General features: G+C 37.7%; 1 protein-coding gene across 1 annotated transcript in view; it reads right to left on the bottom strand.

Annotated features, from left to right (window-relative positions):
- Positions 1–25,377, bottom strand: part of WDPCP (WD repeat containing planar cell polarity effector) — a 106,364-nt gene that overhangs the window by 55,683 nt on the left and 25,304 nt on the right. Inside the window, 3 exon segments of the mRNA XM_068406821.1 lie at positions 10,486–10,609; positions 13,181–13,369; positions 17,532–18,141. Coding sequence (XP_068262922.1) covers positions 10,486–10,609; positions 13,181–13,369; positions 17,532–18,141 — 923 coding nt within the window.

Below are 25,377 nucleotides of genomic sequence, written 5' to 3'. Positions count from 1 at the left end.
GAAGCTCTAAAGGTTGTCCGGGTATAATCTATACATCCCTTCAGGCCCAAATTTAGCAAAGCATTAATGTATGGGTTTATGACCTGTAATTTTCTATGGGTCCTAAATATGGGCATGTTAAATGAAGTGCTGGATTTGGGGCCTGAGTGACTTGTTTAAAAAGAAATCCCTTATGGAACCTTTCAAAGTTCATACACAAATATATCTTAAGTAAAATTTAGTGAATAACCACGAGAAAATTTCAAATGGGCACCAATATCTCAAGTCACTCAAACTCTCTGTTACTTGAGCTATACTGTCAAATTATGTATCTCTGAACTAAAGGAAGTCTACCTATAACTTTATAGATTGTTGGGCATAGAACTGAATGCCCTTCACATCAAAGGGTACCTTCTGGTATGAAGCAAGGAAACAAACCAACCAACCAAATTAAAAAAATAGGAGGAAAGAGAAAACTAATAAGGGGAGCCAGACAGTATGACTCCCTGGCCAGAGAAAGCCCTTGAGGGCTGTAACTGGCTGTGAATCTTGAAGACATTCCCAAACCAAAAAAAAAAAAATAATCTTACCATGTGATTCCTATCTTCTAGGATGATATTCCACTCTAGGAAACCTAAACGTATTCTTGTGTGAAATAGTTCAGATGACTCTATGTTAAACATACAAGCTTCTTCTCAGAACAGATTTTCTATGTTCAAAGAAAAGCTGTTCAGGCATTTTTGAGTCAGATTTTCAAGTGAATCAAGTTAATTTTTGAATGAAGCAGTTTAGTAAGAAGGCACCATTTGAACTTTTAAAACACATGCTTAGTAATAGTCTAGATGTATGAAATATATTAGAAAAAGTAGCAGTTTTACATATTAAAAAACCTACATCATTTATTTGTTGACCTTTGCTCAACTAACTATAAAATAGCACTAGTTTAAAACTATAGAACTGTCTTATGTCTAAACCAAGGAAGTATTAGTAAACAGATCCTGATTCTATGAGCGTTTGTGTCACACACTTCCTGTGTGATGCTGGTCAATCATGTTAGCCTGGATTCTTGTAGAATGGGGTTAGCCACTGAAGAGGACAACCGTTGGAAGCAACAGCAATGGTTTCCTACTGTGTAGCATAATTCTTTCATGTCTGTCAAGTGCTCTGAGACTTTCAATAGTAGGTGCTATAAAAGACTGGAGAACAGCAATTTATTACTATTTTAAATTATTATTATGTAAATTGAAACCATGATGGTTTGTTTCTTTTAAAACTAGATTCAGTCTTGTAATGTGTACTTCCTTTGAATTTCCCACACTCTGTATTTCCCTTTTTCATACTCATTTTCCTTCAAGAGAATGTATTTTGTTGCCACAGCAATATTTCCCTACCTTGCAACTTTATCATAGTGGCTTTCCTTCAGGTTTCTCTAAGCTGCAACTAACACCCACCTGGCCAACACAGCCTCCCCCAACCTCTTACTATTTAGTAACTTCTCAACAGTCTATCTTTATCTTTAAATACAGGCACACTCCAACATACTCTTCCGAAGTACTCTGGGCTAAAAACAGATGTTAATTAAAAATGCTGATAAGAGTCAGTGACACATGTTGTTTCACATTTATTTTACTCAACCCTGTCTGTTAAATCCTAGTCTTTACTGCATTAATTCACTTCTGCTTTTCTGCTCTTCCAGCTTTATCCCCCTCACTCTGGTGATCATATAAACTTAACAGTATGTCTCGAAAGCTGTATTTTATTGAGCAAACATATCAGCATGTCTACACACTAAAGACAGCTCTATAACAGAGGCCCAGTATCATCGCTATGGTTAAGGATGAGTTGCTACCTCTATAATAAATCCTTATTGTACATGTGTGATATCTCTGCAATTTCAAATTGCAGCAGATGGAAATTTGGTATTAAAGTTAAGATGAACAGGCCCTTTTCCTCCTTGACTTTCCATGAGGTACAGGGTCAATTCTCCCTCATGCCTGACATTGCATAACATGCGTTTTTTTAGTGCTAAGACTTCTCAGAGAAATTATATTAGCTCAATATCTTATAAAGCTGGCTGCCTAAAGATAAATACCTAATTACAAAATCACCATGCAGGGCCAAATTCTGAATCACTTGTTGAGTTACAGGTCCATTAGAGCATATTTATTTTTTTCTATCTAGGTTTGTCAATAGCCAATACTATTTCTTTATAATAAAATAATGCAGTGGTAATGCTCACAGAATTCCCACACATAAGAGCTCCATTACAGCAAATATAGCCACAGGGCAGCCAGAGAAGAAGTCCTCTAGAACTTTGATCATACAAATTTTGGCACATTTTTTGAGGAAGCAAAGGGAAAACTAATGAGTATTTTATGCTTTTTCTGCATAGCTTCATGTACAAGGACATAAAATGTAAGAATGACCATTTGCTCAGACTGAAGGTACATTTAACCTAACATCTTGCAAACAGCTAGGTGCCTATGAAAGAATATAAAACAGGGCAAGCATGTGGTGATACTTCCCTAAGTAGCCTCCTAAGTCTCCAATAATTTGTGGTTCAGGGGTTTGCTAGGCCAGAGGTGGTTTCTATGTTGGTATTCTTCAGTAAATTTCTATTCCCTGAACCTTGCCTTTCAACTCATATGAACTTTTATCTAGTGCTGGTCATATATTACTGTTTATCTATCTATAGTATAATCTCTTTTACTGATACTTCAACACTTACAGTGTAAACTAAGAAACATCCCCATCCTTTCCTGTCATGGCCAGCTGGTCAAAAGGGGATTTTTAAAGAGATCTGCATGCCTATCTGCTTTTTGTATCTTTCTGTAAACCTTTTCTCATATATTTTTACGAGTCTTTGTGCCTCTCACCTTCTATTACAGAAACTGTATCTGAGCATCCAAGATCTTTCTGTTAACTGGCCAGTAATAATGTGATACAGGAGATAGACATTTACAGTGAAAATCTTTCCATTTATCTTCAAACAGCTCACGTTTACATGGCTAATTTAAGCTAATCAGGTAGGCTTCCTTTATAGTTAATTGATAGGGATAGGCAGAGACGTCTGATTCTTCATGCTTATCTTAGACATCTCGCTTCGATGGGATTACTCATCCTTTGGGTGCCCATGTCTTTATACTAACTACAGAGGAAGCCCAGATGAGCATGTAGGACATCTAAATTCTACATTATTAAGTCAGGAGAGGTGAGGTACACCCCAAGTCACTACATCCAATTATTGGACAATTGACTATTGCTGACTTTTGTTCTCAATTTTATTTATGGTATCCTTTCCTTAGCAGGCTCTTTGGTTCTGAAGAACCATAAAAGGGAGCTCTGCATTTGAAGATAGGAAGCCTAGGGCTGCCTGACTGTTCAATTAGCTCTTCCTGGAGGGTACTGGATGGAAGTGGGAGAAAAGTCAGAAAACCAAAGCTCTTTAGGAAGGAAAACAAACAATTTTTTGCACACAACAAATGGATTACAGATTGCCAAGCCATGTTCTGTTCTGATTTGATGAGCTGAGTTCAAGACAGAATATTGTCAGATGGTCCATATACAGAAAAGTGAAGTGTAATGGTAGGGCTCAGGAAGACTCTGAAGATGAATGGAGAAAAAAGTATCTTGGTAAAGAGATGAGACATGAATCAATCTGGAAAGACTGCAAGGAAAAAAATCACATCTTAAATTCGGGTTCTCGGTCAGGACCTCAAGAAGAGATTTTTGAGTGTCGCTCCAGAAGGAGATACCATTAGTGACTAGGTAGAGTTGATGGGGAGGGAATAACTTATGACCTGCAAAGAAAAGCTGAGGCTGACTTACTGCAGCTGCTCAAGGGTGGAGATGTGTTGTTACGAACTTATTCTTGAGGTTTTGTCCATGAATATGGTATATTTGCATTGTTTCTGTACTTGAAGTATGCCCAAAGCCCCTCAGATTTCAGAAGAATTGCACAGCTGGTACAGAAGGAAAAAGCCATCTTATGAGGGCAGATTATCAGTTACACAACACAACACACCAATGGTCTCTATGTGGGCTCGGCTTCTAAAAGTAGCAATATCAAAGTCAGATTAACCAGCATGTGGGAATAGCCTTGGCACAAAGAACATTAGTCCAGCGTAGCTATTCTGTGTTCCTTTTTTCTAGTGCAGTCCCATGGGTGGGGACGTAGCAGAGAACTGGAGGACTTACTGCACTCTGGTCCACCAAAACAGCCATCTGTTGGTGGCTGTGAGAAATAGCTCCATATTAGAGTAGCTCTGTGACTGCTCTAAGTGTGTAGCAGGGGCAATTTTTCCCATGCTCCAAGCAATGTCTCCCATTAGGTTCAGTAGAAAATCTTGCCCAAATCTCTGACAGAGATTTCTTGTGGTTTATCTTCATGGGTTTTTATTCTCAAGCAATTATGTCATGTCATTTGTTCCCCCCAGCCCCGAAATTTTGCTCAATATTTCTTACATTGTAATCACCACTAGAGAAATAAATCATGGAGCCATTCCTGTGGCACCAAAGCATCTGACTGAAATTGAAAACTGTTGTGGAGCTGGTTTAAGAAAAAAAATCATTAGCACCATAGGACTGAAGCAAAGCCATTCTAAACTTTTCTTGAGATATTTAACCTCTTTAACTGCAAAAATAATCTAGTTCCATTAAATAGGTGTCTTTATTTCTCGCTTCTAAAACAGGTCAAGAAGCATGATCAGGGGAATCTTTTCATGTGCAGTTCCATCACAGCATTTGAAATTCTCATTTATCAGTGTCGTGGTAATATGAAAACCTTTGGTTTTGATCGTTTTCACAAGATGACAAAAAATGACTCTTCAAAGTCCTCTCCAGAAGGTGCTACTTTAGTCAGAATGCTGCTACTGAACTTACTCCCATAGAGATGAATTCTGTTCATGTGGCCACCATAGAGAACCTGACTGACATCAGTGGTCATTTTATCTGAAGGCATAATTTAATGCCTAATGGGTTACCTGTTACCTTATGAATACAAAAGACATTCTTAGTCCTGAACCATGTCATCATTAATGTTTATATATATTTTGCAACACACTATGTACCAATATAATTATAGATTGTACTTTTAGGGTGCTCTTAAAAAGGATCATAAAAGCTCTTTGCTCACTCTGTCCCTCAGTTCCATACAGTTGGCAGCACATGGGATTGGGAACTATTCCTATGGAGTTGAGGCATTTTTTCACCTTTGATTTAGGGTCCTATTTAGGATGGAATACTCACAGTGAATATCTACTTTGTAGATTGCAGTGTAGTGATACGGGAACCTGCTTACCAAGGGGTAGTTAGTACTGCATAAGTGATGTACCTGCAGGGCAAAAGACCTTTATTTAAGTTTTTCAAAGGTTGTCTTGGACTTAAGTGATAACTGACTGTGTCAAGGCATCATGTCAGGTAGTATCGCAGTACACTTCAGAACTCTTGAATAGTGAAGTGATTCATAAAAATCAGTACTGGCTGAAAGCAGATCTCCCTTGATGCTAATGACCACTTACTTTCTCATCTCCTTTATGAGTGTTTATTTACAAAGGAGCTCTATCAAGTTCTGTGTGTGAAGTCATACCACTTTATGAATGTTCTGCCCAACATGCAGCTAAATTCTTCCTTGCATTTAACGAGTAGCATCTTACATTGAACACTAGGAAGAGTACATGACACTTCTGAGAAGAATTGCAAAGGAGTAAAAACAGTAACAGTAAAAACATGGCAGGCATTTTCATTTTTGGATTCAGCCAAAGGAGAATCTTTAATGAATCCATCCAAAATTCTACCAGTGAATGTGATCAGAGCTCCACTTTGCTCTTGAAAGAAGTAAATGCACTATCTTGTTATTTACAACAGAGCTTTGCTTTGTGGGGAAACATTTGTACTATGGGAAAAAAAAAACAATTACATTCTCTTAATAGAATTATCAGAGAGAAGGGTCCAAATGGTTTTGAATCTTAGTATTTTTTCATGTACAAGCAACAAACCAAAAAGCTCCTTAAACTGTGTATTCACAAACACAACAACAAAGGAGGAAAGGGCACAGCAGAAACACAGAGCTGTGGCTGTATTCTAATTCTACAACTCCTGAGCTGCATTTCAGACTTCACTTTCCAGCCCAGCCTTTACCTCCAGCTCATGCTATGTTACTTTCTCACTGCCTGTTTGAGAGAGACAGAAAAATTTGAACAAAACACAGCAGGCGTATGTTTGTGCCTGGGTGTGTGTGTCAAACAAACAAGATAATTTCATGCATTAGAAAATATGACAAGTACAATTTACGAATGCTTGATCAGAGTGAAGCAAAGCCATGAGTCAGCGATGCCACAGTTAACGAGTGAAAAACTATTCCATCCCATTCCATGTTCTGTACACGGGTAGATGAGGCTGTTATACAGAGGCAGGAGGTTGTGCAGCCACTCCCCCATTACACAAATACACTTAGTAGGCAGCACTCAACAAAAGGGTGGGTGCAAGAAGGTTACAACTCCCCAAGGCTTCCTAATAAATCCACCTCTGCTCAACATTTTACATAATGATATAATGCATTATATTATTATAAGCAGTGACATCATAATAAAATACCAGAGTGCTACTCAAGTGGCAAGGAACACCTAAGATACATTTCTATACTTGTAATTCAGTTCCTGTATTTTTTAATTATAGATAAGAATTTAAAGCAAAAATAATTATTCATTCCATAAATACTGTTGTAATGGATCCCTGGCATATAATTAAGAGGCCTTTAATTTTAATTTTGTATACTGAACGCCTGGTTTTGGAAGTATTCCATATTCTATATTCAGGGCCTATACCTGCAATGCTCTAAGCTTCTATTTTCGTGGAAGCTGAAGATGCTGCACGATTTCCAAATTTAAGAACTTAGTTTTTATAACGACAGATACAAATAACAAGGCTGCGTCAAACACGTTGCAAAGCGTTTTCCTTCCTTCTAATTGCAATCCATTTCAGTCGTGCTGTCAGTGTTCCTTGGCCCATCTCAGGTTGCAGTACCATTTTCTAACCCATACTTGCAGTGCAGCCAGTAATGATGGAGCATCTTCTTTATAAAAGTGCCCAATACCTAAAAGAGGGAGCCTGCCATCACAGCATTCAGCATTTTCTAGAAACCGATCTCTTTGATGGCAGAAAAATAGTTAGCTTATAATCTCACTGATAATGTGAGAATGGATGTCTCCAGTTATTTGCAACTGGGTATACAACCTTTCAGCCTACAGTAAAGATTAAAATCATTGGCACATGATTATTACTAGGTGAGGATAGCCTTTCTGAAAAGGTAACTGTATTTCTCAATTCTAGTAAATGCAGACACTCACATCTTAAAAAAGTACAGCAACAACTGGCACCTTTTTGGCAGACTCATCAGGCAGGTCAAAGATTGTCTCAGCATGTAGAATGAATTAATATTTCTCTCCCAAGAGTGGGTCCTTCTAGAAAAGGCTTAAGGCAGATTGGTGGGGCATTCAAAGGAAAGCTGGAGAGGGAGGTGAAAACTTCTGTTTACATGAACATTTTTCAGATTTAGATCTAGAAACATTTAAGTGTTTTAATCTTGTATGAAAGACTCTGCCCTTCCCTGTCCATCCCTGATGTGCCTGGTCTCCTCTATAGCCCACCACACACATCCTAAGCTGTCTTCCCCCATTTCGCTCTGTACTCCCGCTCTGCCCTTTTGCAGGACTCTGTACGTCCCCAACCCTGCCTTTAGTCCTTTGTCCCCAATTCCTTGTCTTCTACTCATGCTCCTATCCCCACTTTCCTCACTCTTCCTACCTCACTTCTGAGTTTCTCCCTGTGTGTTTTAGCTCCTTATCCTCTAGATTTAATTTCTGTGCATCTTCTGCTTATTTTCTCTGAAGCCCAAAGGAATTGCAGGAGGCCCGACTATTCCAAGAAATATTTTTTGAATACCAGCCATACTTATAGTGCACATAATTTAGGAAGCGCTATGTTTCCTCCACTTCTTGCTGCAACAGGGTACAAAGAGATCACTTTGCTTTTGTCTCCTCATGCTCACAAGAGAGTAACAAATGTCCCCTAGTGCTGCATCAAGTTGGCATTGACAGTTTACAGTGCATCTGCATTCAAGTCTTCTAGTTTGGTCATGCAGACACATCTGCGGTAACACAATTCAGTCTGAAGAGATTCATTAACTCTTTGTAACTAGCCTGCAAGTATTTAGTGCCAAATGAATAAGGGTAAAAAAGTGAATAAATCAAACAACAAGGGTTGAGACAGAGAGCATAACTGTCTTAAAATGGAGCCTTCCTGACACCCAGAGACAGTTGCTGTCTCTGACTAACAGGTAGTGTGGGGACTACTCCCATTTCAGTGTCCTCAGGGGCATAATATGGTGACCTGAAAGGCAAGAGCGTAGCTCTCTTCTCACTTTTCTTCCTGTTCTGAACCTATAGTTGTAAATGCAGGCTGGCAGAAGCGGCTTGCCTTGCTGGCTCCTCACAGACAGATGTAATAGCAGCAGCTGCAACTTTCGCATGCCTGAAGGAATTAGTGTGCATTGTGCCTCCCTATGATTCTCCTAGACATTGCATCGCACCTAGATGGCATTCTCTCACCCAGAACCATGGTTTACCCATTCCTCCAACAAATCTGTAGTACTCTCTGCTTAGCCTACATTCAAATCATTCTGGTCACTTAAGAAAACATCTAAAAGGAAATAAACACCAATTAAGGCACAGCCACTTTAATACAATAAAGATCAGCTCTGGACATCATTTCCTTGATGTCTATCAGATAAATCTCCCATTTTTGAACATTTCATTTTGTACTTAGATTATGTCTTCTCAGATAAGCTTTAAGCATTACCATCTGTTCTGCAGCAATCACATGATCCTATCACTTTGATTCAGTTGAATACAAATCCGTTTGACAATAGGGAAACAGCAAAATAACACACATTTGTTCCAAAAAACTGCCACAATAGTAGATTGTTCAGGGGCTGCTTTATAGTGGAGGTAAAAGACATGAGGAAACTCTCCTACACACCTCCTGTTTGTGCCCCATACGGTCCAGGCAGCATTCTGACACTGAAGCTTCTTGTTTGCTAGGGGGATTGAGTCAGTGTTTCAGCTGTGTTCAGCAGCCCCAAGGGCTGAAAGCTTAGCCAAGGCCCCATGCCTCTGCATGCCTGCTAGCATTTGGAAGCAAATCCTGAGTCAGAGGGAATACACCTTTCTCTTGCAGATGTAAAAGCACCATAGTTACACCTCTCAGCAATCTCTGAGGCATTCTTTCCGCATCTGTCCTCTGCAGGCAACTGGCCCGCAGCCACTACTGTTGGCCATTGCAGCAACAGATCTTCCCTGCTGGTTTCTAGGAGAAAGGCAAAAGCAGAGTTTGCTTTTTGTGGCCACTATTGTGGCCACATCTATTAAGAAAACTCCAGTGAAAGGCTGGTGCATATTATGCAGGTATTTGGAGCATTCTTCTACTTAGAATAATTTCCCCTTTGGAATGAACCTGTTAGCAGAAAGACGATCCTATTCAGATTCAAAATGCAGAAGACAGTATAAAATATTTCTCTTTAAGATTTGAAAGCAGCACAAACTGTACTATCAAAGTAACTTGCAGTTCCTAGCTTTGCATATGCAGACAACGTATATAATCTGGATGAATGACTGAAAAAAGGTGCATTGTAAGTCTTCTCACTATGTCCATCCACAGTCCTCCTCAATCAGGTGTTACAAACATTGTAGCATTCAGAAGGTAATTTCTCCTTATTTTCATGGACTGGGTAATTCTCAGAGGGAATGTTTCAGCTGTATTTGTGGTTGAACATATGAACAGGTTAAACTGCTGTATATTGATATTTATAACTGATTGAAATTTAGGCTATTAATTTATTATGAAGGAAAAATATAGCAATAAATGAATGTACTATGAATTCTAGCTGAATTTAGTATTACGACTTTTCTAATGTCATATAATTTACAGATTAACGCAACATTTCATTTTCTCCTCTTATTTTAATGGCACTGGAAACTCACTAAAAATTACTGGAGTATGAATTTCTGTATGAGAATGTTGAGGATGAGAATAACAAAATGCTCAGATTTTAATGGTGCAAAGACAAAAACGTCTTGGACCATGCACTGTTCATTTGCATTTTAGCATCTATTTAAACTCAGTGTTTTCTCCAAGTTTGTAAGCTGTTTCAATAGTTAATCTGCAAGCAGTTCGTGAATATAAATCTCACAGAAGCATGCTATCTTTTTTCTACCAAGCTAAAAGGGAAAGGGTGATTCATTTTAAGTGTATTGATGATAGAAGAGCTCCGAATAGCATTTTATCTGTAATACTGTACTTGAAAGGAACGAAGCGCAAGTTAAACAAACTAACAATGAATGCATTTTTTTCAGGGGTGGTCCTCGTGGAAAATGTTAACCACATTAAAGCAGGTTGTTATTGAAAAATGTAATTAATTTTAAGTTGATAGAAGTTGAAACTGTCATTCACCTGAGCAGGTGGTGGAAGAACCTTCTTGCATATCTGCTGATTGGGTCCCTGTACTCCAGCACGGTTGTTTCCAAGAGGGGTCTTGTTGGAGCATAAAAGGTTCCAAGGCTTGCCTCAAGCTGTGCTGTGGAGTTCAAACACAGCAGCAATGAAACAAGTGAAACTGTTTCATTTACAACAGGTTGCTCATGTTTGCAGTCAGTCAAATTCCTCAAACACTGATGAAATGTGATGTTGTCGTAGGACAGATTAAATTAAAATATGACAGAATGTACAAACACAAATGTGCATATAAATTTTCCCTTGGAGGCAGAGTTGACAATGACTTTGAGCAACAAAAGCTGTCAAAAGGACGAAGAAGTCTGTAACACATCAAGTTCTCACCAGCAGCGTACAATTAAAAGTGACTCATAAGAGTAATACAGTTTGAACAAGTTTGTCCGGTAGAGATCAACTCTCAATTAGCTCAAATCATCTTTGTCCTCTTGGGCAAACAACATGGAAGTTCAGTTTTTCGGGGAGTATTGCGTTAGGTCAGCAGGTGACAGAACCCTTCTTGTGATGGCCTTGAGGTCTAAGGAACCTCCTTCAGCCAACAGTTCTTTAAAAACTTTAAATAAAAGGGTCTAGAAACCCCAAGGGTTTGACTCTCCTACAGCGTGTAGTGGTGGGAAACGGGATAAGCCCCCTTGTAATCAATAAAATAAAGCCCTTTTGTTACAGAAGTTCTCTCCACTTTAAATACTTTCTGACTGCTACACTCCACAGCTGGAGCTCTTAGGCATTTTTCTACATGTTTTTAATATAAAATTATAAATAATACAAGAAAATACACAGTATATGTTTGTGTCCCACGTGCTGAGCTAAAAGGAAATTTAATGATCAATAATATTTATGTTATGTGGCTTCTGCTTGAGAGTTAACATGTAGTACAAGTCCTTATAGGCAGAACAGGGAGAATTTGCTATATATTTGCTATATAGGTTCTCCTTTCAGAGTGAATGTGCAAACTGCTACTGTTAATCAGAATTTTGTGGAGGCTTTAAAAGCAAAATATAATCTATTGACTCATTCAGCAGACAAAATCTCATTGATTTGCCACTATTAACGTTTGTTTGAACTAGCCATTTCTGTATTTAGTGATAATGGTTCTTTATTACCAAGCATAGTTACATTTTATTTTATTAGGTTTGATAGCACTAAATGTGCTAATAGTACTGTGTTAGGAACACAGGCAAACTGTTAGTAAATTAGGTTTTGCGTTATCTTAAATCTAGACAGTAAGATAAGTTGAACTTTAAAGGTATTTTCTTTCAAAGCAGCAGTCAATTTAGATTAAAATTGAATACAGCAGTACCTTTGCAAAAACAAGCCATACTCTCTTGCCATTGCCGTTTTCTTGACAGCATGTTTTGTACTTCTGAAATATTTCAATGTACATGGAATACGAGTAACCACTAGCACAGTTACAGATTCATTAGGTAGCCCAGCTTGATGTTGAAGGCTAAAGATCTCAAAGATAACTGCCCCATCGCTATAAATAAAAGGTCCCACTGGGTTTTGCTAATAAAAAAGAAAACAAATTACTATGCCAAATTTGTTAGATTCATATAGAATAACTCCTGGACAGAATGAAATTCCATCTGCTGTAAACAGTGTTAGAGAGCTGCATGGGGGGGAAACACACAGGCATCTATTTATAATGTGCATATTTTTACAAGAGTTTGAAAACAAGCCCTTTTCATGGGTCCTTTTCAAAGCATGTTTTATTTAGAATTGATACGCTATGTTTGCAATGCAGAGATTTTTTTAATCAGATCCCCCAAAATGGGATAGCTGATGGCTTGGCAGCAATGTAGGACACCTTGGAGTTTTTCTATCATTAAACACACCAGAATCCTAAGTATTCTTTCTTGCCACAAAAGATGCCTGGTACCCAGCTGTCTGCCTGCTAGACTGGAGGATAACAGCTTCACTAAATCAAGGCACTTCAAATCTTGAAGTCTGTTGAGTTTCAAGACAGACAGCAAATCAAGAGGAAGGCATCACACCAGGCTTCAGCAGAGACGAGGCTGAACCTAAAATTCATCATTTCTTGTGAGGGAACCCAGCTACTACTGCAGGGGGCCAGAAGATTACAGTGAGGACAAATGCTATAATCCTAAAGGAGGCAGCAGAGGATAGTGTATTCAAAGCCTTTGGATCCTGTAATGAAAGAATGACCGTTCAAAAGCACCTTAAAAACCATGCTAAAATCTCTTGTCCCCATTGCAGGAAAACATCCCTCCTTAAGTTGGTGCTGTCTCAGTACGAATATATAACAAACATTTGAATCTTATATTAACTAACATTAGTCTGTAACATAAGCTAAATTTATGCAATGTAATAAAGTTACAGCACATATAAGATAGTGCTATATATATTGTCATGCCTATACAAGATATATATTAAAATATGCATTATTTTAGTATCACTATTGATACAAATGAACTAAAATGCAATCAACACGTTGATCCAGATTTTATTGAATGACTTGTCTACATACAACATTTGATTATGGAGTACCATAATCTGGCTGACTGCCTGGATTCTCACTATTGTCTTCTTTATAAAGTCAAAAAATATATTGCCATAATCCACATGTGAATTACAAAGACACCACAAAAATACATTAAAAATAGAATCAGTCCCTTACCTTCTCTGTCTAGTGTAAGCTTTTGTTTAAGAAGGTGATTGACAATGGCACTCAAGCATATGTAACACTGACGACCCATTGTGTTCCAGTTCATGATGTTCAGGACATTAATTGCCTCGTGTATCTCATCGTAACGAATGTACTGGTGGATGATTTCCACAAGGCCCAGTTGTCCTCTTGTGATCACACCTTTTACAGGAAATATTAAAACCAAAGATAGTGTTATGAGTATGTAAACCAGTAGCTGACTACTTTTCAGCACAGTTAAAAATAATTGCTGTTGGTTAAAATTAGGAAGTTTAAGTTAATGGGTTTCACTATTAATTTTTTATGTGAGACACCTCCTTATTATATTGGTGTATTTAGACTGAGAGTGCTTTGGACAGCAGAGAAAAAACATCAGTGAACTTCATACACAGAGGTTGAGCCAATGCAGCCAATACCTATTAGTGACAACATCATGTAATGAAGTTTGTTTTAAAACCAGCTTATTCACAGTTTATCATTATTGTATTTGAGGTAATAAATTCACGTTCCTAGCACCTCCTTCCTGGAGGGAAATACTGCTGGACAACACTAGAAAATAGCATTTCTCTCACAGAAACGTACCTACGTATACAAGTTTACAGCAGCTCAAACTTCAAAGCAGCAGTTACTTGATTACTCTCCATATTGCAATCGCTCTAGAACTTACTTTTGCTTGGCAAAATTTTCTAAGTGAAGCATTTCTTCTGTGACAGGATATCATGAAAGATATCAACGTTTAGGGACCTTTGAATCACAGTTGCATATGAAACCAAGAACAGGCTCGCCGTAAGGGAAAAAAAAGAGCAACACATCGCTCACTCCTTGAGCATATGATTTATCTACAGCACTCTGTCTCTGAAAAGTAGAAATTAAAAGACTCTCAAATTTTCTTGACTTGTAAGTCTCAGCTTCTGAACAGAAAAGGTGACAGAAAAGCTGCAGAGAGTAGTGTTATTTATTGTCTCTGGCTACCCATGTGATCGTGTGACAGACCACACATGGCATTTTAGCAATTCTTGCTTGCTTTGGGTCACTGTGCTATAGTATTCTTTATCACTACTGCTCCAGATATTAGAAAGAGACCAGAATAAATTTACTGTTCCCCTGTCTTTAAATTAAAAAAAAAATAAAATTATTTTCTCAATGTATATTCTGATGTTGTTTGTCAAAACTAATTTTAAGGAAAAAATTCTGATGAGAAAGGGAACAAGCAGAAATTCAATACTGATATTAAAGCCATGGGATGGCTGGGGGAAAAAAGTCTGGTAACAGAGAAAAGCAGACCTGATATATAGAAAACATACGTCAAAAATTTTCAGAAGTGTAGTTGTGAAAATTTGTGATGTAAAATAAGAACTGAAGAAAAAAAAAAAGGTAGATGAAAACATCTGACTATAGCTCGAGGACAAGTAACCTGCTGAGAACTTGCAAACACAGATCTGATGCTTTGTGAAAAAAAAACCTTACATATTTATTTTTTGTAACAGAGAAGTACTTTAGTTTTGTAGAGTCATTAAAGAAAAGACATGGTTGTCTATTTTATTTCACTTCACATTTGCATGTATTAAAGCCCATGGACATTATACTGTGTAATACCCATGTTTAATCTGTGTATGTGTGATAATACCTAATTGTTATGGCAGCCTTTATTCTTCCTAAATGTTTAGTGTTTTTAAAGTATTACATAAGCTGGGCAATCTTCACATTAATCACTAAGTGAAGATGAAAATACTTATTTGCATGCTAATTAAATATACTACTATATTTAAAATGTTTTTTGAGGCCAGCAATGCTGAACCACTGGCACCAGTACCAAGTCTGGCATTATCCAAGATCTGGGTTGACATCAACGACAAGAAGCCGCAATAATTTTGAAAATAAGTTTGGCATTAGACACCAAAAAAATTTGCAATTAATGTTTGAGGGTAAATTTAATATGAATCTTTTCCTGAAATAAATCTGGCTAGACAGCACAATGGAGAATTCACAGAACTTGTCCAAAATCATATGTCAGCTGGAAGTTAAAAAACGTATTTGCCTATTCTCACTGACATAGTTTCTTAACAGACTTTTATGGGAAACAATTCCAAGCCATGAGTTAATTATGGATTTTATTTCAGGCCTGAATGCCTGTCTGGGTTTTGCTGTCATGGACCTCTAAATTTTCCATATAATTTATATTTGCATTGTTTCTTAAATAGCGGAGAACTAAAAACTGCTGAGGTTGGGAAGAGGGGCTGACTAATCAACACAGCATTACCTTGGTAGTGTGGCAAACTGAGAAGAAGAGTGGTAAAGCTGAAAACCAGCGTGCAATAGAGAAGAGCATATTTTTGCACAGTGGACTACAAAGAGGAAGGGAGGGAGGGAAGGACAGAGAGAGCTTTGCCTTCTTCCTAGAAGAGGTTTTACAGTAATTATACAGAATGAATTTTAAAATGTGATAACTTTCAGCTATAGAGGTCAACATCTTCCCATTTGGATGCTTGACTTCTCCTGGGTGGTGCGCTTCCAGGCAACCTGCTTGGGAAAAAGAGGTGACAGCCAACTCACTGCCTAATTGATTTAGGAACGGTGCCCAGGGAGACAGTCCAATTAAGTTTACAAGCTGGCAATTAGTGGGAAAGGCCTCTAAATCCCTGCACTGAGAGCCTGCTTGCCTTCGTAAGAACATAAATGTGCTAAAGATAGCAAGGGGAAAGATGTGCTTTCTGGAAAGCTGTTGTGAGAAAACCCCACAAGGGAGGACTGAAGAAAAGCAAGGTAGATGTGGGTAGAGTGCTTTCTGCTTGACAGGTAAGAGGTAATTTAGAGTTTTTTTTTTTAATGGCCAACATGCACAAAAACATCAAATAGCTGTTATAATTAGTCTTCTGGGGTACTCTGCAACTATTAAACCTGTCATTGAACATAATGCAGCTAAATTATCTCAAAATAAATGATAACTTGTAAACAGTTTTTCACTAGTATTTTTGGATAACAGTAATAATCCAGATCAGCTCTTTTAAAACTATACAACTATAAGCCACTCCAACATTTTTGTTGCTAACATTCTATTATATTAATTTACCTTTTTGCAGTGGCATACTTAGTTAAGTTTTTTAAATTCAGTCTTTCAAATGTTTAGGTCTGCAGTACTTTTAGACAGGATTTTTCCCCACAAAAGCACATGCATGTCTCAATCAGTAAAGAAATAAAGTAGATTTTCAAACCTTACTGTCACCTAGTTTTTTTAAAAAGGAGCCTTCTTCCTAATCTCAATAGCTTTATACAAAGAATCATAAAAAACTCCTGTAAAGATCTACAAAGGCAATCCTGTTTCCTTGGACAGACAATGGGCAAAATGCTGAAATTTTCCAGGATGAGTATATTCGACATGGCTGTCTGCCCTGCTGAAACACTGGCTTGGTAGTCAGAAGATTTAAGCATGATTGTTTTTTTTTTAGCTCTCACAGTGGGTTTGCACCACTGTAACTTGCCTGACTTGAATGGAATGAATACAGTTCTCACTGATGAGCAACTGCAGGGGTTTTATTCTTAGTTCAGCCACTGACTTGTTGTGTAACTCTTGGAAAGCCTTTTAGCTTTCCTTTGCTGCTTCTTGTTATTCTGTAAAATGAAGATAGTTATGGTTTTACCGTCTTAAAGTCCCCTTACACCTAAAATGAGAAGCGCTATATAAATTCTAAAATTAGGATTATTACTTCTTCTTTTATACACAACTCCTGGAAAATTAATTGAGACACCAAAATTCTCTGAAGGTTATGAAAACCTTCCTTCTTGTGTGAAAAGTCTTCAAGGAAAGAAGTGATGTGACTTCATGTTCTGAAGTCAGGAACAAGAGAGTACTGCAACAAATACACATTGTAATGGAAAGGAGAGTTGTATCATACACACAAAAAAAATAAGTTAGGAAAGAAAATAGCATTACTATCTTATTATTAAAAATAGCTTATTTTAGCTCATTAGGGGTATTACTACAGAATGAATACCATTCCTAAAACTACACAGTACAGAATTAAAGAATTTTCAATATGAGAAATTGTTATGCTTTATTAGACTAGCAGGAAACATAATGGGACCCTGACCCAACAACAGATCAGGGTCCTATTCTGTCAGACCTCACATGAAAAGATACTAAGTAATTGTGAAACATAATGAACTCCTTGGTCCACATCTTCAGATATCATTGGAACTATGGGCTTTTAAGGTTATGGTCCCATATATCTAAAACAAGAGTGTTGTTTTCAAACTACAAAAAACTTGTGAGGTACAGACGTCTCCTTGAGAGCTCAAGGTTCAACAGATGTGCTCAGTAACTTACCAAGTTTAAAGTGAAGTACTCCTAAGGGTCCTTTGTCAAATCTAACCAACAAAAGATCATGTATATCTGTGCCATCAGTGCTGGCAGATGCAAACTGAGGAGCAGCCCACTGGATCTGGATGAGGCTGCTAGGCACGTCAAAGTGTTTACTGAATTGCAGAGTTGCCTCAGGTGAATAGTCTTGTGCCAAGAGTTGAATTTTAACTGGGGACAGTGCCGTGTCAAAAAGCTGCAGCTCCCCTTGAGAGCTGCCAACCATGAATATGGCTCCAGAAGGGTGGTAGGCTATTAGGGCAGGCAGCAGTTTTGCTTGGGCTAACAGAGTCACTTGGTTGTAGGCTTCATACAGAATTATTGACGAATCTTCACAACCCAGGACTAGTTTGTCTTCTGTAACGTCTCTGCAACAGCTGATGGCCTTGGATTGTAGAGGTATTCTGGTGACTGCTGCACACTGAATCTTGTTCCTAACACACTTGTAGACGCAGCTGTCAGCCATGGGCTCTTTGTCTGAGGAGATGGAGTGCTCTACTGTGTAAACCTGATAAGGCTGATTAGTGCTGAAGCTAGCATCGAGTGGATCCCATTCTGTACGGACGTAACTCAGGACCTGAAAAACCAAAACGTTTTGGTAGTCATTTGTAACAATTTATTCTTACTTTGATGATTTAAAAAATAGACTGCTGCAAATATGCTTTCTCATGGGTCAGTAAGCTAAAAGAAACATGCGTTTTAGAAACAGAGTTGTATAATCTAGTGTTTTAACTTTTAAAAGGTTAATTCCTTTGATTAAAAACCCCTGCAATATAGTTCGAGCCTTATTTGTTTGTCCAGAGCATATAATAGGTTAGCAGAATAGAAGATAAAAGAGGGGATGGTCCTTACAGCGTCAGTAAAAGGAGAAACAAGCGGCTGACTGATACAAAAGAATAACTGATTATTCACAAGTGGAGTAGGGGAGAAATCCTCAATTTCTGGAAAATCCCCAAATTTCTGGAAAAATTTGTAATAGGTTACTCTGAGCATCACACATAGAGGATTTTTGATTATTTGCTCTGGGCCATGGTAACAGAAAATATTTCACTGTAGTGGTAGAAACAATGGCATGTTTAAACAATGTATACTATACATTGCCAAATAAGTAGGTGGTAGACGTTCTTTGGTGCCATATAGCTTTAGATGCAGAATAAATGAATTTGTGATAGCAGAAAAGGGGGACCATTTAGGGGTACTTTGTTGGGGTCCGCGCGAGGAAGGAACTACAGCACACCAATATGGTGCTCTAGTAGCTTCTTTATTTTGGTTAACACACACTTTTATAACCTACATACTCTCTTATGTAACGGTCACACACTAAGCTATTGGCTACAAGTATTGTCCATAATCTGGCTGCGTGCCACCTCTACTGTTCTAATTGGATACTTACTATAAACTTAAGCAAGCCACATCCCTATGCTTTCTTGCTATCTCATGCTGTTACATAACAGTGTACTGGTATGTTCTCTCTATAACTTTCCCACGGTCCAGGCCCCTACAGTACTTGAAGGTTGAATGAACTGGAAGAAGAACACAAAGGCAGAATATGATACAAGGACAGCAGCTTGCAAAGAGCAAGAATTTGTAGTGTGGAAACATGGGAAGTACCATAAAGTGATGGAGGCAACAGTGGAGTCCAATGAAGATTCGTGTCCTATAATATGTGGGTTAGAATGAGAGGTATTATACAAGACTCGAGCAGGGAAAGTGTGGAAGAAGTACCAGATGTAAATAAGTTACAAATTGGCTTACGAAAACCTATTTCTCTGAAAGACAGAGAAAAAGAATGTCTCTAGAAGAATGAGAGCAGTAGAAGTCAGTCAGAAACTTGCTGGTGTTTGTTCATGCAGAAGTAAAGAGTGAAAGGAAAATGTCAAACTGAGCCAACCCCCACCCTCAGGTATACCCATAGCATTCTTTACACTATAAACTAAAGCTGCTGACCTGCCACTAATTTTGGAAGCCCCTTCTTTTGAGTCCAGGTGGTATGCAAGTACCATTTACACAGAAAGGGGTAACAAATGTGATTAAAAGGCAGAGAGAGGGCAAGGGAGGAAATCTGGAAATTTCAGGTTGAAAACAGAAATGCATACATAATGCTAAAGCAGTTTAAAGTTGATTTCCACAGATCACAAGACCAACTGAACGTACAATTTAGCCTTTCATCCTGCAAAGGAGGAGAATAAGAATTAAGATTTTTTTTTTTTTTTTTGCATACCACCCATTACTTCAGAAGCAACTGATGAATTTATAAACAAGTTATTCGGGATGTTGATCAGACTGATTAGGTTGTTTTGTTCTGACAGTTTACTTATTTTGCTAGCAAAAGGGTTTCTCATTGAAAAGAAAGAAAAAAGGATTATTGCAATTCTGTGGCTGCAAACCAGCTGCCAGTTGATAAAAAAGTCTCAGCTAGTTTAAGATGAGTAGGTAGGGACACACAAAGAACCACTTAATGCAAAAGCATTTAATACAGAAGTCAGTGCATCCAACTTGTGAAAACCAGGTAAACTGATTTCAATGAAGAGCAGTGATCAATGAAAATATACACCAAAGAGGAAAGAAAAGATTAAATTACTTATACAGTCTGAAAAACATTTTCTCACCTCCACCGTTCCCTCACCGATGACTTAGCCTCTGCAACTAGTCATTTATGCCCACAAAATGTGCAGTGGCTACTGTGCAGATGTTAGAACTGCTGAAATGTGTAGCTTATTAGGGTGTTAAATTGCATAGCAAGGAAACCTGTAAAAGAAGTTATTGTGGACAAAGGATTACTGTGACCACAGAGCTCTGTAACCCCAAATAAAGACAAGGTGAAGTGTTATTGTTTGTTCTGCAGTTTTCCCTAAGAAAGTAGAGACCCAGGTAGCTGCCTTTCAAATATGTGAAATAGAAATCTTGCCCAAGCAAGTCTTCAAAGCTTCCATAACTTCAGTGAAACGAGCCTTGAGGCCCTCTGGGACTCAGATTTCTGTCTTCGTGTGGCAGGTTTCAATGCACTGTATTATTCATCTACATATTTTGATCCAAAACCAGCGTTCCTCTGTGGACATCTCCTCATAAGCTACAAGAAAGTCATGAAGACCCACACAATAATCAAACCTATGAGAGATGAAAGACTGAAGAGAGACTGGCCTTGAAGTTTAAGACAATAGAGAAGAAAACATGTGAAAAATGGATTTTAGAACTCCATAGGAGTGACTGCTGGAAAACAGCAATGGAAATAGTCACAGAAAAGTAAATGTTGTCATCTGATCATTTGAGAGGCAGCAACCAAACTGAACCCAATTAATAATTTTGTTCTGCCTTGTTAGAGTAGAAGTGGGACAAAAGGTTGCCCTCTACTTTGAACTTAAAGAAAGATCTTATACTGTGAAAGGCTAATTTAATGAGCCTTGAGATGAGAAGTTTCCTAGCTTCACATAATTTCAAGAGCAGATCCTTGAAATGAAGTCTAGGGTAGGGCTGGTTGATGTATATAACACAATTCTAAACTAGGGAAAAGTTCCTGCGAGGAGAGAAAGACTATTTGCTGCATTTCAAAACAGAAGTTTTGACATAATCTTTAAACAAATTAGGCTTAAAGGAAACTTTTCTAGACACCGCTGTTCATATTCTGGCTGAAAACAAGAGAAACATTTCTCCTTAGATTGGAACAGATAAGCTGCTTCTCATGCATCAGTGGCCTCATGTGCCTCTTGGAGGAAGAGTACCAAGCTGAGAGACCTCTTTGTTCTGGTTTCCAGTTTTGCTGAATGTAACTGGTATTTGGCACTCTGAAGGGGAAAAAAAAATGGATAGTCTCTTTCATCTGAGAGGGAGGATTTGAGTTTCTCTTTCAGAAATTACTTTTATTATTAATTCTTCACGACACTAACTGGAAAACTAAAGCAGAGAGATATACAACTACAGAAACATGTTAATAAGGCTAAGATAACGCTTTTGAAAAATAAGAAGTCTAACAACCAAAACATCTGTTTTTTCCAAGAAGATGGTACTCCAGTACCTGCCAATTGTTTTCCTATCTGGTAAGTAGCCACATGCTAGTAAATGTGGTGCACATAGTGCTTTAGCAGCCCATTTGAAGGAATCCACTGGGATTCCTTCCCGGTGAGCGGTAGTTCTCTGGAACCCTAAAAGCGAACATTAAATAGCAACATATCTTGAAGTTAGCAAAACATTTGCTTGAGGAATGGGAAGTCAAATGCTGGAGGAGTTCCCTCAGAAGTGGGTAGGGCAACGGTAGGATTTGCGGAGGAGGGGACAGGGCAGTGGATCTAAAAAGACAGAGCTGTCATATCACATGGCAGGGTGTATAATCCCATTCAACGTTAAGTGCTTTCCGTAAATCTTGGACTAAGAACTTAGCCTTGGATTTCAAGGGAAGATTTCTGGAAGTACTTTGCACGAAGCAAAACCAATTACTTTCTGTAAAATAAATAATTTAAAAAATCTTAAAAGTCCCTTTTAGTTTTGGAACATTTGGTAGGTTTGGTACACTACAAAAACATAGTAAATGTATTTAAATATTGTCCACATAATTTATGCATATTTCCCTTATTAATGTGGCAGTCACGCATGACTACTGCACATTTATATTGTTTTCCTCTTGCAGTACTGGCCTGTGCTCTGCATCAGCTAATCAGCAGTATGAGGGATACTGTACGTGTCAAGTTCTCCAATCCTAGAGTCAGAAATCACAAAAATCCAAGTAAAGAAATCTGTTAATCTTTGTAAATAAGGTGCCTGAATTATGCTCGTTAAAATACTTTCATTTTATGTTTGAAAGAAATAATAGCACTAGCTTGTGTGTGCAGTATCACTCTTCTCAGTGCAAATCTTTGAACACTTAAAATTGAAGTATTTTGCATAAAGTGCTGGGAAAGGATAAAGACCACATATCAAAACAACTAAGAGTTTTAACCAGTAGTTCTTAAGCAGAAAATTGGCTTACCAGGCAGATATAAAAAAGAAAACAAAAGAAACAAGACAAATAAGCTTGCTGTGACTGAATTGTGTGTATTTCAGATGAGAAATACGTTTGATTTATTTTATGAATGTTAAAAAAATGCTTATTTAATTTCACACAGTGAGGCTCCAAATAACAACAAACACTTTAATTAGAAACGTAGAGTGGGAAGTCTAGTGCACACTAGAGTGAAGTAGTTTTAAATACAGCACTGTGAAGATGGAAGAAAAAAACCCCTATTTTTAAACATTTCTAAAATAAAAATGCAAGGTTCCTATTCTAGGTTACTGATTTGGCTACATTGTGTTTACAGTCCCACATGCAATCTTATTATTTAGATCTTCAGCCAACACTTATTCTTATTTTCTTTCAAAATTTATCATCATCATCTTTATCCCATATTATTCATTGAACTTTTAACCCAATGTGACAACAAGGATTTTACATTCTTTGCTATATGTGTGTGAGAGGTATTTCAGCTATTCAGTCACACACCGTAGATGTTTTTTCTGAGTGCTACAGTAATTGTAGGACAGCACACTCATACAAGATCTGCCGTGTTTATTTCAGAAGTTTGAGGCACAATGTGGAAGCAATAACTATTAAATATTATCTCCTGGGAGAAAGAAAAATAATATTCTCTCTCAGGCAAATTATTTTTTCCACTAGATTGAAGTATAATTTCAGTGATTCACACTAGCACTAAATGGAGTGAAAATAAACATGGCAAAGACAAATGCAAAGTACTACAGTAACTGAGCCCTGGCATCATCACCTCCTGTTAATTTATGTTTGCAGAATAAAGTTCATGTTGATTTTAACATGACTTTCTCTCAAAGCATTTAATCCAAGGATGATTTCACATCAGATCCTATTTATTCATAGCAAATTGTTCGAAATGATTTCTGGAAGATTCCTTTTCTGGTTTTGAAATCAAAATACCAGCATTATCTCCACAGGGAGACAATTCAAATAACATCCTTGATCATTGGTACTTTAACAAAGAAGAAACAAACAAACCCCAAATAATTAAATAATAACTTGGAGAATGGATGAGTTTACTAGAGGAAACCAATGCATGCAAGAAAGCAGACAAAGGTTCAATAGACAAATAGTCCTGCAGCAACATGACTGCATGCACATAAACATATATCGCACACTGAAGTAAAGTCATATGTTAAACAGAAAAGTGCTTTTATTTCTTCAGGGGAGGATTCCTCACCAAATCCTATACCATTTAACATAGTAAACACTGATCTCAGAAAAAAAAATATGAAGGGAGTAAAACAAGTCAAGATTTGCAAGGAAAACGTTACTTCTGTTTTTAGAGGAATAACATCTACCTTTAGCCTTAATAGTAGCAAATGTTAAAACATAAAGCCACACAGCACAATTCAAATCAAATTTATAGCGTATTTAAAATGTAAAAAGTATTTCCTCCATTAAGTTGTAAAGCTGCTTAAGTACACAATACTCCAAACGCTATATGTGCCATGTGAATCATCCCAATGCAGAACGTGTAGTTACAGGATATCTTGATGAAGGGCTGAGTTGCCTTGTCCCAGAGCTATTCCTGTCCTCATCCTAATAAGCACTCTTCTGGTGGGCATTAAATATCACTCAGAAAATTCTTCCAGGGAGGAATTAGTATCACCTAAGTGCCCCATTTACTTTTGCTCTGCTACAACACTACGAGTGTGAGTAGCTCGCAGATCTTTTTGTGGTTTTCGTAGGTCAGAACCAAGGTGCTGCAGAATGGCAGTGGGTAGCACCCATTCATTTTCTTGGGTTTGGTTTACTTTTTCATAAACCCAATATGCCAAACAGCTCTTTACGGGCTAGACATTCAGCAGTTCCTGCTTTTCTCTTAATTCTAGATAATAATGCTGTTTTATCCAAGTGACACTACTATTTTCAAGTAAAATATTGGTGGTATTATTTTACTACACTTCTTTTTTTGATACTACACTTCTTTTTTGATAAATGCTCCAAACTGAATCAGTTCATGCTTCTCCTTCTTCTGTTAACAATAATCATTTACTGGGAGAAAATTCATATTATTGCTCAAATATGACAAATATGGATTTACTTTCATGCATAACAATGGCACGTCCTGTTTTTATTTCAGGTCTATATCTGAGGAACACCACAAATGGTAAGGCAGTAGAGGCAAAGAGAGGCAAATAAGCATGCTTACAGAAACACTATATTTTTGTGGTATCTGACCTAGAGAGTAACTGTTTAGAAGCTCTCTAGAAATGCTAACTATGTTTTTGCTCATGTTTAAGTTATCAAATGACCCTCAAAGTTAAAGGTATTACGTTAAAGTTCCCCTCCCAGACTCTGCAGGGGAAAAATGTACCTCAGTTAATTGCAGATTGGGGGTTGATGCTACTTCTAGAGCTGCTGGTTATGACATCCCCCATCCATGCACAGGAATTTAACTACTGCCCATAAGGAGAGCTAGAGATATCAAGAAAAAAAACAAACAAACCGTACCATAGGTTACATGTCATGGATACACAGGGGAAGCGTATGGGCAGACTGTCTTGAGCCTTACACAGAAGCCCACTGAGCATCTAAGAGATAAGTACATGGAACAGACTGACAACCAGCAAGACAGTTTGTTATCTGTATATGACTAAGTTTTCCAAAGCCCTGGCATTGTGCTTGGTATTTTACTGACAAATACAGGAAAAGACATTTCATCCCAAGAGCTTAGAATTAAAACAGACAAGTACAGGCAAAGAATCAGAAAAGGGAAAGCAACTGAACAGTTAAATTTGGCAGTTCTGCTTTTAAAAATAATTTTCTTATATTTATATTACAATACAGGCT

Source organism: Nyctibius grandis, chromosome 1, assembly GCF_013368605.1.
Source record: "Nyctibius grandis isolate bNycGra1 chromosome 1, bNycGra1.pri, whole genome shotgun sequence".
Taxonomy (NCBI): domain Eukaryota; kingdom Metazoa; phylum Chordata; class Aves; order Nyctibiiformes; family Nyctibiidae; genus Nyctibius; species Nyctibius grandis.
The sequence above is the reverse complement of the archived record's forward strand: the minus strand, read 5'-3'. Positions and strand labels throughout refer to the sequence as shown.